Raw genomic sequence first — 15,437 nt, forward strand, 5'->3', positions numbered from 1 at the left:
GACAATTTGTTTTAGTAAAAAAGAATATAAAAAAAATTAAACCCATAAAAAAGCCATGTTCTCATTCTGGCAGTATTTTTTCTGTTCATCTTTGTCTTTTAATTTAAAAAGTTGGGGAGTTTTTTTTTTAGAAGGAGACACTCTTTTCTTCTATCAAACTTCCTTTACCTCTTCCAAGAAGCATATTGAATCTGATTGTTAATGTGGTTGTCAGGGGAGGGTACTACCAACACAAAGACAGGGGGTTCAAATCAGCTAGCGGCTCCGTGGGATAAAGATGGGCAGGCTTCTCCCAGGTGATTTACTGCCTCTGAAAACCCACTGGAGGGACAGCTGTGGGTCAGTACTGAGTGGACAGTACACAGCGATGATGACAAACATGGAAAGTTAGGACCCTACACTGAGCCACCAGCGACTTAGACTCTGCAATTGTTGGGCACCTTTGGGTCAGTTACGACTTGTAGGGACTCTGTGAACAGCAATTGAAGTCTTGCCTGATCTCACAGAGTTCTCCATGCTCAAGTACACTGGTGCAGTCATCTTGTCCATCCATCTCCTCAGGGATCTTCCTCTCTCTAGATGACCTTCTACTCTTCCAAGTGTAATGTGCTTTCCAAGGACTGGCACTATGTAACAAATACCGTGTAACACTCTGGTCTGAGTGCTCCATCTCATGGACTCTTCTCAACTCTGATGATGTTGGTATTGTTTGGGTTGGTAGAGAAACCAGTCTTAGTGATTATTTACTTAATCACTTATTAATCTACCTGAGGCCTGTAGTTTATAAATTGAAGCGAGGGTTTGAATTGAGCTTCATCTGCCTGTGAAGCCTGGGTTCTTATATTGACCTTTGAGTTCTCATGTAAATTGTTCCTCCAACTCTTTGGGTCCTGGGACTAGAGGTATGCCTTGGGGCACTGTGGATTCTGTTCTAGGTTCTAGATCACTTAAATAAATATAAAAATAAAGTGAGTCACATGAATTTTTATGGTTTCCAAGTACACGTAAAATTATCTTTACACATAGACTGTGGTCTATGAAATGTGCTGAAAAGGTTTGAGATCTTGTGTTGTTGTTGTTGTGTGCTATCGAGTCTAAACTGATCGATAGCTGACCCTCCAGCAGGTTTTCAGAGGCAGTAAACTGCACACGAGAGGAGATTGCCCATCCTTCTCCTGCAGAACAGCTGGTGAATTTGAACCATGTGCCGTTGGGACGACAGCACAGCTTCTTACCACTAGGCCAACGTGTCGTTAGGAAGGCCCAGTCCTTGGAGAAAGACGTTGTGCTTGGAAAGATGGTGGGCCAGTGTAGGAGAGGAGACTCTCAACAAGACGGGTTGACACGGTGACCATAACAACGGACTCAAGTATACCAGAGATGGTGACAATGGCACAGGACAAGCCAAGGTTTCCACTTGTTCATAGGGTTGCTTTGCGTCACGTTAGTCATGGTGTGGCTTTTACAATCATGGCAGCTGTCAGCAGCGGCGGCATAGGGGGGCACTGGTGGGGCATAGACCTTGGGGAGTTGTGCTACTAACCCAAAGCACCGGCGCTTGTAGAGGCCTCTGGGGAAGCTGAGGCATCTAGGTCATCGGCAGAGGCAGGTAGAACTTCTCCAGAGCGTTTCCAAGGCTGTACATCATTATGGAAGCGGACAGCCTCATTGTTCTTCTGAGGAGCATTTGGTGGATTTGAACCATCAACCTTTTAGTTAGCAAACTAATGCTACCAGAGCTCTCGCCTTTTGAAAGGACCTCGCTCAGTTGTGTTTTTGTTTACTGTGATTTGAGTTAAAGTTGACAGAGTAGATTGGCATTCCATTCGACTGTTCAGACTCACATTATTTCCTGAGGTTGACTACCATCCCCATAGGCATCACCCCTCTTCCCCTCATCTCAAGGTGGTTTTTTTGTCTCCGTCAGTCTCTCTGTTTTCTCTCTTCCTACCTTCTGAGCTTTATCTTTGGACAGAGGGCTCTGTTGTGTTTCAAAATGCATCATCACAGTTGACTTTTTCTCTTGTTTTACAGATCGAGGCTCTGGTGAAGGACATGCAGAACCCAGAGACAGGAGTCCGAATGCAGAACCAGAGGGTCTTGGTGACCACTGTCCCTCATGCCATGACAGGTGATGTATCCTGAGGCTCAGTCTTGGTCTGAAACAGACCACACAATGGTTGGTGAACTCCACCCTGCACAGTGCACTCAGGAGAAGATTGTCACAGTAGCACCTGAAAGGGCAGGGCAGGGCAGGGGCACTCTGAAAACACTGTCCATTACTCACTGCTCTTTGGAGAGATACTCTGGTCTCTAGCCACAGTCCATGTTTGTAAATAAAGTTTTATTGGCACACTGTCACACCATATTGTTTGTGTCTTCTTCCAAAATACAGAATTGAGTAGTTGTGACAAGAGACCAGAGCTTTGGTGCTTCATAAAGTTGAACCTCTTGCTGTGTTCTTTACAGAGTATGTTTATTGACCCTGGACAGCATCCTCTTGAGGGAGGGGTCCAGGAAGAAGGAGAAGAGGACACTCAAGATTATTCCCTAAAGCATTCCCCCCAGGAGATCATGGTTAAAAGACTTCACCATTACTGCCTTTTGCTCATCTTGTGTATGTGGGTTTTTTAAAAAATGAAATCAGAAACAAAATATCATCTGAGAAAAATAGAAACGTCCCTCCCCTAGCCCCCCAAAAGGCCTTTGTCTTGCTCCACTGCCGTACCATCTCGGAGGAGCTGCGTCCAAGGCGCTCCTTGGAGGCAAGGTCGGTGAAACTTTATCTCATAGCCTTGGGGCACGTTGTCAGGAGGGACAAGTCTTTGGAAAAAATACATCATCCTGGGAAAAGTAGAGTGTCAGCAAAAGAGACGCATCCTCAGTGCCGGGTACAGTGATGCCAACAGTGGGCTTGAGCGTGGTGGACATTTGGAGTCAAGTTTTGAACTGTTCATAGGTAGTTGTAGTTGGCATGATGGCACCCAACAATAACAACAACAACAACAACATAACTTGCCCCATACCACTAGGATCACGTGTCACTGACCCTGGATTACAGCTCTGCAGTGTCACACCAGACAAAGGCCATAGTGAGTCAGTGGTAGAATTCTCACCCATTGTGTGGGCGACCACTGCTTACTGAAAGGTTGGCAGTTCGAGTCCACCAGCTGATGCTTGGGAGAAAGTCCATAGGAGGCAGTCTTCTCCAGTAAAGATTTACAGCCTCGGAAACTTGATGGGGGATTGTCATGAGTCAGAATCAGCTAAATTACAGTGGGTTATGTACGTAGGAGACCCAGGCCTGATTCTGGCAGGGTTCTTCATGCTCAGTTAACATCTGTCTGTCCATGGAAGCCAGTGCGTTGCCACGATGCTGAACAGTGTTCAGTGGCACTTCCAGGCCGAGAGGGACTAGGAAGAAAGGCCTGGAGATTTACTTGTGAAAAATCAATCAGTGGATCACAGTGGTCTCTATGGATGATAGTGGACCCTATGGATCATGGCGGTCCCTATAGATCATGGCAGTCCCTATAGATGATTGTGTTCACTGTGGATCATGGCGGACCCTATAGATCATGGTGGTCCCTATGGATCATGGGGGTCCCTATAGATCATGGCAGTCCCTATAGATGATTGTCTTCACTATGGATCATGGCGGACCCTATAGATGATTGTGTTCACTGTGGATCATGGTGGACCCTATGGATCATGGCGGTCCCTATAGATCATGGAGACCCCTATAGATCATGGTGGTCCCTATAGATGATTGTCTTCACTATGGATCATGGCGGTCCCTATGGGTGATGTGTTCCCTATGGATCACGGTGGTGCCTATGGATGGATCATGGTGGCCCAACATGTAACCAATAATGGAGACGCTGCAGGACCAGACAGTGTTTTGTCTTGGTGTTCACGGGGTCACCAAGAGCCCAGGGTTGATGCTGGCAGCTGGCCACCACATCTTGTCACTCCAGAGCACGTGCTTTTGTCTGCTGTCACTGTGTGCCAACTGCTTTTCTTCCTAGCCCTGTGGGTGCACTTGGACTTGGACAAGGCCCCCATCCTGTCTTGCCTGCCTTTATCCTCCTGCTGGGTGAATCTCAGCTATCGTAGACACAGAGCCCACAGAAAAGCCCTAATTCTGCAACGTGAACATTAGGAAAGGCAAGTCAGGTGGCCAACCATCTGTCCCCATGGGCTGACAGGTGCCCCGGGACTTCCTGGGCATGAAGGAAGCTGATGACAGAAGCCGTGTGCTGTCCGCACAGACCACACAGTGTAGACGTCGGCGGCTCCCCAGTCGGGTCTGCTCTATTTCAGGAAGCAGTCGAGTGCGTACGTGGAGAAACCCCTGGCTCCCGGGTGGAGACAGCCCATCAGTCTAATGACTGTCTGGGCCCCTTCTCGCTCTGCGCATCGTGGTGTAGCATTTAAAGTGAGACCGGAGTGTAAAGTCTGAAACAGCAAACCTGGCATTTAAAGCAGGACTGGCTATGAGGCATTGTTGCTAATTTGATCCCACTCATAGCGGGGAAAGGTCCTTGGAGAGGGACATCATGCTGGGTAGAGTGGAGGGACGGCACAAAAGGGGAAGACCCTCTATGAAGTGGATTGATTCAGTGACTGGGATAATCGGGATGGGTGTGTCGGAGGCAGTGTGACTGGCACAGGACAGAGCAGAGTTTAGGGCTGTTGTACGTAGGGTCGCTATGAGTCGCAAACAACTCGACGGCACATAACATAACAGCATAGCGACACCTGTCTCCTCACAGAGTAGAACCACAGTCCGTGGGGTTTTCATGCCTGTGACCCTGTGGAGGCCAATGACCAGGCTTTTCTTCTGAGGCACCTCTGGGTGGGTTTCAGCTGCCCATTCTTCTGCTGGCATCCCAGTGCTTAGTCATATGTGCCTCCCAGGGTTCTTTGTGAGGAGTGTGCCGGCTGGATGAGCACAGCTAAGAGCTATGGGAGGGCCCACTGAAGGCAAGAGCGGTGAGCGTGGGAGGGGGTATGCAGAAGGGCTGGACCTTTGGGCCCCGGGAGCAGATTTGGAGGGAAGAGCTACAGGCGTCCACACCCAGCCGTGACGGCGAGCAAGTCATTAACTAAGAGAGTGTATGAGCGGGCCTTCTGGGACTCTCTGGAAGGTTCCAGAAAATAATGCCCTTCATCATCTCCCAGCAGGAAAGTGTCATGGATGAATGCCCCAGGCCAGAACCTCTCCCTTGGGTCCTCCCTCCTTGGTATGGCTTACGGGAACCCCTCTGCTCCTTGGACACCAGACTTCGACTGCTGGCCTGTGTGGTCCCTGGTGTTTAGGAGAGGCCATCGGAGTTGGGGTGCCCGCCTTGCTTCTGAGGTGATGCCGTCTTTCTGTGAGGATCTCAGTCTGCTCACAGAGCCTGTCATACTTTGAGTTGCCGTTCTCATCTGTCAGTGGAGTAGGCTTCTGTTGAGATGTGAAGATGGACAGGTTTCAGCAGAGCTTCTGGACCAAGATAGCCTAGGAAGAGGGTGTGGAGATTCTATTGAGAAAAATCAGTCAGTAAAAACTGTGTGCATCACAATGGACTGATAGGCAGTGCACTGTGTGGCTGGCTCAGGAGCAGAGAGTCCCTGTCCTCTGTAGCCTCTATGCTTGTTGGCAGGACCTGGCTTGCCTGGTCCTGGGACTAACCCTGTGGCCCTGGGGAAGGGCGGGCCTGGGCTGGTGCTCTCTCGGGTGGCCTCTGCCTTCTCCCTGCTTGTGTTCACTCCACTGAGCATTAGTCCCAGGTCATCCCGTCGATTCACAGGGCTCAGGACAAGAGTGCAAGTGGAGACCAGGGAACCACGTGTCTGAGGTTGCAAATCACCCCACAAAGTGTAACCTCACTACGCCCATTCCTCCCCTCTTGACCGCCCTTAGAAAGATGTGGAAGGCTAGGCTGGAGTTCTGGGTAGAGAACTGCTGTCCCCCTTCCCACCTCTTCTCCTCTCACCCCAGCCCTGCTTTAATCCTGTGTGTGCAAGCTTCAGCCAAGCGCATTGTCATCAACTTGATTCTGACTTGTGGCATGTCTGTAGGACAGAGTGGACCTGCCCTGGTGTTCCCACAGGACAGAGTGGACCTGCCCTGGTGTTCCCACAGGACAGAGTGGACCTGCCCTGGTGTTCCCACAGGACACAGTGGACCTGCCCTAGTGTTCCCACAGGACACAGTGGACCTGCCCCACAGGGTTTCCAAGGCTGTAAATCGTTACAGAAGCTGCTGCCTCATCTTACTCCTTCAGAGCAACTGGCGGGCTCAAATCACTGACCAGCTGGCCAGAGCTCAATCCTTCAACTCCTGTGCCACCAGGGCTGCTTTTAAGCTCCATCCAGCGTCCCCCAAATATCCACCTCGGTTTGTGTGTGTTTCATTGTCAAGGCTTCGTCTCTTTTCTTTCTGGTGGATGAGTAGTAGGCTATGCACAGAGTATTAAAGGTAGAAAATGAGAGCCTCTCTGAGAGAGGTCAAAGTTGGGTGTCTAACGGGGGGATTAAGTTGGAAATCTCCCTGGAGCCAGAGCACAGATGGCACATGAAGTTCAGACGGAAGGAAATGGGGAGTCCGTGAAGGTTTAGGGCAGGACAGGGTTAAAGTTAGTTCTGTCTATCGAGTGGGGCAATGAGCCAGCCTTGTGGAGGAGGACGTGGCGTCTGGATGGTTGACAGGATGCTGTGACGATGGTCAAGCATTGTTGTCTTACAGGAAATGACATTCTACAGTGGATTGTCCAGCGACTGTGGATCTCCAGTCCAGGTGAGAGTCTGACTTCATGACTGAGCATTGCTGTGTGCACAGCGGGGTCCCTGGGCCATGCAGACAATGAATGGACTTCACTGCCAGGCCCTCTGGGTCTGGCTGGATGTGCCTCGCCTCGTGTATCTGCTCCACTTTCCAGCTCTTTTGACTCTGGATGCTAAAGACACACTCTAGTGCTTCTGAGTGGTAACCCAATCCCCTTGACCGTGGCACGCCCCGTTCTCCTGCCCTGTGGGCATGGCAGCTGCATTCTTTGGGCATTGAGCACTGTTCCTCATTTCCCCAAGGGACAAACTCACACTCTGCAACAAGTTGTCAAAGATCGGAGTCTTTGAAACCTAGGTGGCCCTACCCTTTGAAACAGAATCCTCCGTTTTCTGTGCACCGTTTAGCATCTCTGCTGCTCTCCAAGCTGCTGTAGATGGTCCTTCTCTTTGCCTGGAGGACAACAGATTTCCTGAATGCAGAATTACAACAGCCACCATTGTTCTGTCTCTCCTCCCTGTTCTTTTTCTGCCCTCCCATGTCTAACCAGATGGGTTTCCTGTGATGACACTTGGTTGGCTCCATCTGGCTTAACCTTGTTAACAAAGAATTATTTAAAGAGCCACATTCTTGGTTAATAATATTCCAAGACGCGTCCTTAGTTTGCACAACACAGTTTTTCAAATCTTTAGGCTCTATTTTTATTTTGCACAGGTCATCTGTGTGGGTTTTTATTAAAATAATGAACATTTCTTTAAAATTATTTCAAAAGGGACGAGTATCCTTTTTGGTCTAGAAAGACGACTGATAAAGCAGCCCTTCTAGCTGGCAGGGATCCTTTTCCTTCTTTGCTTAGAAGGACAATTTGAGAAAGATTTTTTTTAATTAGTTTTTAGATTGTAAAATGTAATTGGTATGAAAGTTTGCAGAAGGCCTTAGATATTTTTTCCAGTCGATCATTCATACATATTTTGTTACATACAATTTAGTACATACAATTTAGTTGCAATACATAAAATTTCTGGTCTCGTTCTTTCCACGCCGCCCTTCCCTTCTCCCGTCTCAATACACTGCTCATTGTCTGTGCACGAATTTTCTCCTCTTCCCCCCCTCACCCCCCGGGAACCATACTAGATGGATTCTCTTCATATGAATAGGGAGCTCTTCTCAGACCTGCGAGTCACCCTTGTGCAGGGGCGACACTCATCTCTATTGTTCCAGCTGTACAGGCCACTTTTGTTTTTTTGGGTTTTTTTTTTTGTAAGGTTGAGTATCTGTTTTATTTATAATTCTGAGAATAAAAAAATTATTAGTACCAAATTAATTACAGAAAAGTCCGTCACCAAAAATTGCTTCAAATTACCACCTGAATGGACTCAGTCAATTCTAAAGATTCTCATTTGGCATATCCAATCACTACTGGTCTCAAGGAAGACTTAAACATCTTCAGTTTTACAATATTTGATAGAGTATTCCCAAATAAGACATAATATTCATATTTTGATCAATTAGAGGGATGGACAATCTCCTCCCATGCAGTTAACTGCCTCTGAAGTCCCTCTGGAGGGTCAGCTATTGTCGGTTTCAACCCTATGGTACACCACCACCACCACCACCACAACAACAACAGCTGAGTTTTAGTAGGATGGAGTTTCAGAGTTTTAGGAATAGAAAATCCATAAACTCTTGACACCACAATACCTCTCACAGCTGCTCTCCATTGTGTTTGTACAGGCCACTTTTAAGTCCGTCTTTTTTCCTCTCACATTTCACCATAAATGTTAACAAAAAACCTTGCAGCTCCTTTAAAATCTTGCGTAGAATTCTCATCAAACAGATATCTGAGTTCATCACATATACAAGTTCTGCCTTCCATCAAATGTGAACATGACTCAGACAAGTTATTTGTCTTTCGATGAAAACCGTGGCCTTCTTCCACCACCTGTTCACAAGTTCACCCTTTTCTCTTAAAGACTCACTGGAAACACATTTAGGTCCACATCACTGGCTTCGTTCTGCTCATGCCGTGTGGATTCTCCAAATGACAAGACTTTCTCTCTAGCTCACCCCACTTCCTTCTCAGCCCTCGTCAGAACAGCCTTTGGGGTTCATATTCTGCCAGTCGTCTCCTACATGGAGTCTCCCCTTGCCATTGAGTCAGCCCCCCACTCATAGCAATTCTTCACCGGTTTCTGAGGTTGCGGATCTTAATGGAGCCAGCGATGGCCTTTCAGTTAGCAGCAAAGCATGCTGGGATCAAAGCCACCAGAATTTCCTTTAATGCGATCAAGGCTTTTACTACAGGGCATCTGAAACTCTTCCAGCTTTTATCTATTTTTTTAAGATAGGATAGTTTACTGCTAGCTAACAGCCTGTGTAACTCTCAATTCCAAAACTACTTCCACATTTTATATTTGTTAGAAGAGCACCTTGCTTTCCTGAGACCAGATTCTATTAATTATCTAGTGCTGCTGTAACCAAAAGACCACAAGGGGGTGGCTTTAACAAACAGGAATTTATTTTCTCAGTTTAGGAGGCTAGAAGACCACACACCACCCCCTGGGGAAGGTCTTTGTCTCTTCTGAACTTCTCCTCGCAATATTTGTGTGGTCATGTTTCTCTCTTCCCTCATCTCTGCTTTCTGGTGGTGGTGGGGGGTGTGTGTGTGGGAATCTCTTGTAAGATTTTATTTCAAGATACAGCCCACACTAATTCTGCTACATTAACATAACAAAGACCACCCATTCCCCAGTGGTTTATAACCACAGGCACAGAGATTAGGTGCACAACACATATTTTGCGAGATATTGTTGAATCAACAGCACAGGGAAATTGAGAACAGTGACTTCAGCTGAGTATGGCACAGGGAGAAGTGTGGTTGTGCCAGGAATGTTTGCAAACCCCAAGCTCCATTTGAGAGGCAGGAGGAACCTTGGGAGCTGTTTGACTGTGGCCACACATGTTAGCATCATACTGAATCTTGGAGGTTTGGCAGCTGTTTGAAGGGTGGATTGGTGCAGAAAGAATCTGGAGACCAACATTCCCACTAATAGAAGGGTGTTGGCAAAATAAAATAAATCAAATCTGGTTGTGATGTGAGTGGGCTTGAAGAGAACGGGTCAGGAAGGAAGTCTGCCCACATTGTAGAGGCTGAGCTGGCCAGGGATGCAGGTGGTCAGAGGGTCAGTGGGCTGGGTGAGCCCTGAGGGTTACCAGCGCTGCCTTCCCTCCTCTGCATGGGAGGATGTAGGCCTTTCTTGGTGCTTTGGTCATAACGGCTTCCAAGAAAGAACCGGGAAGGTGTTCCTTTAATAGCTGCACATTCAGAAACAAGATTAGGGGTGTGGGAATGAAAGTGAGGTGAGGATTGGTCCCGGGATGCAGATGAAGCTGGCAGTAACTTCCTTTTGAGTGAGGAGGAGTATGAGTCAAGCAGAATCATTCTCTCTCCATCCCTGTGAGGTCTTCTCCAGAGCCAGGAGCCTGAAGGATCTTCTCCAAAACCTTCCCAAGAGCCACCCTCGAATCACCTATGACATCAGTTAAAATTCGAGTCTACCAGATGCTCTGCTGGAGAAGGAGGGGCAGTCTCCTCCTGTACCAGTCAGATCCGATTTGAGAGTACATACACACACAAATAATAAAATAAACTAATTCACGGTCAAAGGCCCTCCTCGAGACACACTGAGCTGTCATTCTGGCCTGTGGCTGGGCATTCTCTTTGCACGTCCTTGCTGATACGTGACACAGCCAGGTCTGAGGCCCACTGTCCTTGGATGCAATGCTATGTGATGGGGCACATCTGAGGCTAGGGGTGGACTGTGGTGGTCAGACTGTGCGGTGTCTGTCTCTGGCACCTGCTCTTACTTTGATGTCTGAACTGCTTCCTCTCAGAGGCCCAGAATTTGGGAAACTTTATTGTCAAATATGGCTACATCTATCCCCTGCAAGACCCCAAGAATCTCGTTCTCAAGCCCGATGGCAGCCTCTACCGATTCCAGGTGAGTTTTGCTCCTTGACTTTGGGTGTTACCTCCGAGGGTTGTCATGTTACTGAGAAGATAAGTGACTTGCTTCCTGTGGTGAGAGATTTGGAATTCTGAAGTGCTGGAAGGGGCTGAGTCGTAGAGTCACCTCTTGCGAGTCGCAGAGTTGGGGGAGCATGGAGTTAGGAGCGAGCGTCTAAGCATGGCCTCCTTGGTTTCTTTCTTAGACACCGTACTTCTGGCCCACCCAGCAGTGGCCAGCTGAAGATACAGACTACGGTAAGACAGTCCCTGCGTGTGTGCCGTGCTTGGCATGCTATTTGTTTACTTGCTGCATTTTGGTAACTTTTGTCTGGCTGTCACTGTGACCTTTACATCAGTTCACATCTGTGCTGGGAGAGTCCCTTGGGGGGGGGGGAAGGAACCCTGTCTGCCGAATGATTTCTCCACCCCGCTGAGCATAGCATCCTCGTGCATAAGGAGGCTGCAGATGTGGTTCTGAATTACGATGATGATGATGATGGAAACACTGCTGACTTATTTTTCCAGCCATCTATCTAGCCAAGCGGAATATCAAGAAGAAAGGGATTTTGGAAGAATATGAAAAGGTATGAAGATGATTTTCCCTCTCTGCTGCTCTGCTGTTAAATTTTCTGTCTTCTTCCTCTACCCCAACCTGCTTTCCTGAATCAGATTTGGAGTTGTATTTCTTTTCTCAAGACAGATCCAAGGAAAGTCAGGGGGTGTGGGGAAGGTTTTCCGAGAGTCCTGTGCTGCCCCTCGCGTGGATGCCATTGCAGGGCTGGGGTTGGGGTTGGTTTGTCTGGGTTGGGGCTGCAGTGAAGCCAAGGGCATGCCCTGGTGGGCTTAGACTTCCTGGCCTGCTGCACACACACTGCTCATTCCTCATTCTGCTACAGACACACACACACACACACACACACACACACACACACACACACACCTCATTCTGCTACAGACAGACAGACACACACACACGGAGCTCATTCTGCTACAGACAGACAGACAGACAGACACACACGGAGCTCATTCTGCTACAGACACAGACAGACAGACAGACACACACACACGGAGCTCATTCTGCTACAGACAGACAGACACACACACGGATGGAGCTCGTTCCTCATTCTGCTTTCTTTCTCCAGGAAAATTACAATTTCTTGAACAAAAAGATTAACTACAAGTGGGACTTTGTCATCATGCAGGCCAAGGAGCAGTACAGGTGAGTGCGCGGAGTCACGTGGCCTCCACTCTGCTTGGCCTCCCTGCCCCTCCCCGCCCCCTTCCGTTCCCTTCTGTTTAAAGAATTCCTTTGGGACCCTTAATGTGCTGAGCGTTGAACACAGCGAACAGAAAGACTCAGCCCATATATCGTATATCATCTTGCCTTTCCTTTACTGCTCACATCTTTTCTTCCTCTTGTGTTGCTTGGAACAGTACAAAGAACCACCATCCACCCCCATCTTCACCCTTCATGTCTGGTCAGTCCTTTGGTACTGCTGATGAACCTGACCTCTTCCGACTGCCTCCACGGCCCTTGCCCTGGCCACACCGACCTCCCAGCCAGCCTCCTTGTTCCAATCTTACTTCCATTTTTCAAAATAGATCACATCACATCCTTCAGTGAAGCCATCAAAGAGGTCTCAGTTCATCACTGTCCCAAAGATGCACTGCTGATTACCAACTGCTGTATAAAAATCACCGGGATAAGGATCCAAGAGGGATGGGAGAGGGTGGAAGCAGAGGGCTGAGGATGGGGGGCGGGGGGGGCGCGGGAACTAATTATGGGGTTGTACAATTTGATGGGAGGGTGAGGGAAATTGAAAGAATTTGTTCTTGAAAACAATGTATTCTACTTTGTAAGTAAACTAGTTGTTGTTGTTCTGTGCTGTTGAGTCACTTGAGACTCATAGCGACCCTATGTACAACAGCCCTAAACTCTGCCCTATCCTATGCCAATCTCACTGTCTCCAACACACCTGCCCCCATTACCCCAGTCACTGAATCAGTCCATCTCATCGAGGGTCTTCCTCTCCTGTGCTGTCCTTCCACCCTCCCAAGCATGACATCCATCTCCAAGAACTGGTCCCTCCTTGCAACATGTCCAAAGTATGTCAGACTGAGCTTCAGAATCCTTGTCTCCAAGGAGCAGCTTGGCTTTACCCTCTCCAGGACAAACCGGTTTGTTTCCCTAGCAGTCCATGGTATATTCAATACTCTTCTCCAACGCCACAGCTCAAACTAGTAGTAAAGAAAAAAAAATAAAGTCAGGAAAAAATGTGAAAAAAATAATCACTGATAATTTAGTGGCCCAAAATAGCAACAATCATTTTATTATCTCTCGCAGTTTCTGTGGGCAAGAATTCACGAAGAACTCAGTTGGGAAATTGTAGCAAGTCTTCGCCTGGTTGCAGTTAAACCAGGGGCTAGTTGGGCACTTCTTGTGTTCCTCTTGTCATCCCACGATATTTTAGCTGGGACTTCCTTACAATATAACTGCACATGTAGTTAGATGGGATACACACAACTGAAGACGCGTATCAAGGTTTGGTGGCCTCCTGGTAGAGAAGACACGTATCAGGAGCAAATCTTGCCGGCGAGCTCTGGTGGCCTAGTGGCAGGAAACTGCACTGCAATCCCAGAGGTGCTCAGTTCAAATCCACCAGATGCTCTGCTGAAGAAGGAGGAACAATTGCCTCCTCTACCAGTCAGATCCAATTTGATGGTACACACATTAAAAAAAAAAAAAGGAGCAAATCTTCCAATGAGGAAGGTGACAGGTGTCCCACCTTGGTTAGCCTGACCTCACGAGTCACCCAACCCCATTTCTGCCATGTTGTGTCCGGAATAGTCAGGAAAGCTAACTCAATTTCAAAAGGAAGAGGCATCTCTGGGAAAAAATGTCTGAGAATCTGTAGACAAGTTTACAAATCACCACTGGAGTCATTCCTGCTTTGGCATTCTAGTATCATGAACATTTTTCCATGATTGGAAAGGGTACAATTTATAATTCTGTATTTCCTAATTAATTGTGTATTCCTCAGACTGCAAGCTATCCTACTGCAGGGACTGTGTCTTTAGTTTGATGTGATACTCTCAGTGCCTAAAACATCATAAACCGTCAGTAGGTACATGCATGAATAAATGAATGGATGGACGATTTCATAAACAGACTGTTAAGACAATGAGCTGATTTCTAGTTAACTGGCTCCCCCTGATTTCATTCATCACAGCTCTCCTTCAGAATCACAGAACAGCAAACAAGCAAAGCTAGAAAGGACCATTGTGTAGCTACACAATTAATTCTGTTTACAAGGCTGCCCAGTGTTGTGGAAACTCCATAGTGCCTCAGGGCCTGTGTGGTTCATCCTTCTGAAAACACGGGCTTGTTAGCTGCTAGAAAATCCAGTTAGGTTGGCAAATTGAAGTTGGAGCTACTATGTTTATATTTAATGTCTGGATGAGGTTGGCCAAACACCCCTTTGGGATGTCCCTATTCAACCCATCTGGCTTGCTGGGTGTTATTCACAGTTTATTAGCTGGAGAACAGATCCTCTGATTCGGTCGCTCAGAGAGCACGTGCCTCATCCCAGTTACCTGGGAAAACAAGCAGTGCCGAGCGTGAGCTCAGATCACGATGGGAATGGTACCGAGTGAGGCCCTTTAGGTGGTCATTTGATCATTTACTGTTACCTTTCTCCTGTAGAAGAAAAGCCCATGATGGGAGAGGGGAAGCCTGGACAGGAGGGAAGAGAGATAGCTTGGTACAGTTGCCAGCTGGTTGAGAAAAAGCCCTGCTTGGCGTGAACTCTTTGGAGTGATGGAGAGGAAATGACAGGCAGGGGAGAAGGAGGACTCCTGGGGCCAGCATTTTCCCCTCACAGGCTCGGGCTTTGCTTGCTGCCCACTTGTTCACATGTTGATTATGTTTGCCCAAACGGGAAAAAATGATGAGGCCAGGTGGTCAAATGCCAGCCCAGGATTTTATCCCTTTCTTTCTCTTACAGTGATTTGACTGCACTGCAGCTCAGTGTCATCCGTCAGTGTAGACTCTGGGTTGGACCTCCTCCACCTCCACCATCTCCATCACCTCTTCCACCTCTGCCACCCCCACCTCGCTGTCCCGATTGCCTTCAGCACCTCGACCACTCCATGACCTCCACTTTCATTGCTGCCTTCTCCACCCACTGCCTGACCACCTCCACCACTTCCAGGGTTCCCATCACTGCTATCACGTCAGTCACCTCTGCTACCTCCTTCCTGACGTCCCACTGTCCTCACCACCGCTCCTCGCACCACTCCCCCATCACCTTCACTATCCCCATCTTCGTTATCTCTGTGACCTTCACCTCTGCCATCACCCCCACCTCCACTATTTCTACCCCTCCTTTATTTCCATCACATCTTCCACCCCAACACCTTCACCATCCGTAACAACTCCCCTGCTCACGACATCACTACTTGACCACCACAACCTCCACCATCTCAGCCATGCCCACTGACCCCCACCATCTCCACCACATCCACTGACCTCCACCGTCTACACCATGCCCACTGACCCCCACCATCTCAGCCACGCCCACTGACCCCCACCATCTCCACCACGCCCACTGACCCCCACCATCTCAGCCACGCCCACTGACCCCCACCATCTCC

The 15,437-nt window shown here is 48.2% G+C and overlaps 1 protein-coding gene across 1 annotated transcript in view; it reads left to right on the top strand.

Moving 5' to 3' along the window:
- RGS9 (regulator of G-protein signaling 9) overlaps positions 1 to 15,437 on the top strand; it is an 83,370-nt gene that overhangs the window by 12,288 nt on the left and 55,645 nt on the right. The window contains exons 2-7 of the mRNA XM_006886261.1: positions 2,035 to 2,131; positions 6,737 to 6,787; positions 10,670 to 10,776; positions 10,988 to 11,039; positions 11,310 to 11,368; positions 11,927 to 12,003. Of these exons, the coding sequence (XP_006886323.1) occupies positions 2,035 to 2,131; positions 6,737 to 6,787; positions 10,670 to 10,776; positions 10,988 to 11,039; positions 11,310 to 11,368; positions 11,927 to 12,003 (443 nt within the window). The remainder of the gene's footprint in view (positions 1 to 2,034; positions 2,132 to 6,736; positions 6,788 to 10,669; positions 10,777 to 10,987; positions 11,040 to 11,309; positions 11,369 to 11,926; positions 12,004 to 15,437) is intronic.

This window comes from Elephantulus edwardii, unplaced genomic scaffold (assembly GCF_000299155.1).
Source record: "Elephantulus edwardii isolate Elephantulus edwardi_28Jun2011 unplaced genomic scaffold, EleEdw1.0 scaffold00048, whole genome shotgun sequence".
In the NCBI taxonomy this organism is placed as follows: domain Eukaryota; kingdom Metazoa; phylum Chordata; class Mammalia; order Macroscelidea; family Macroscelididae; genus Elephantulus; species Elephantulus edwardii.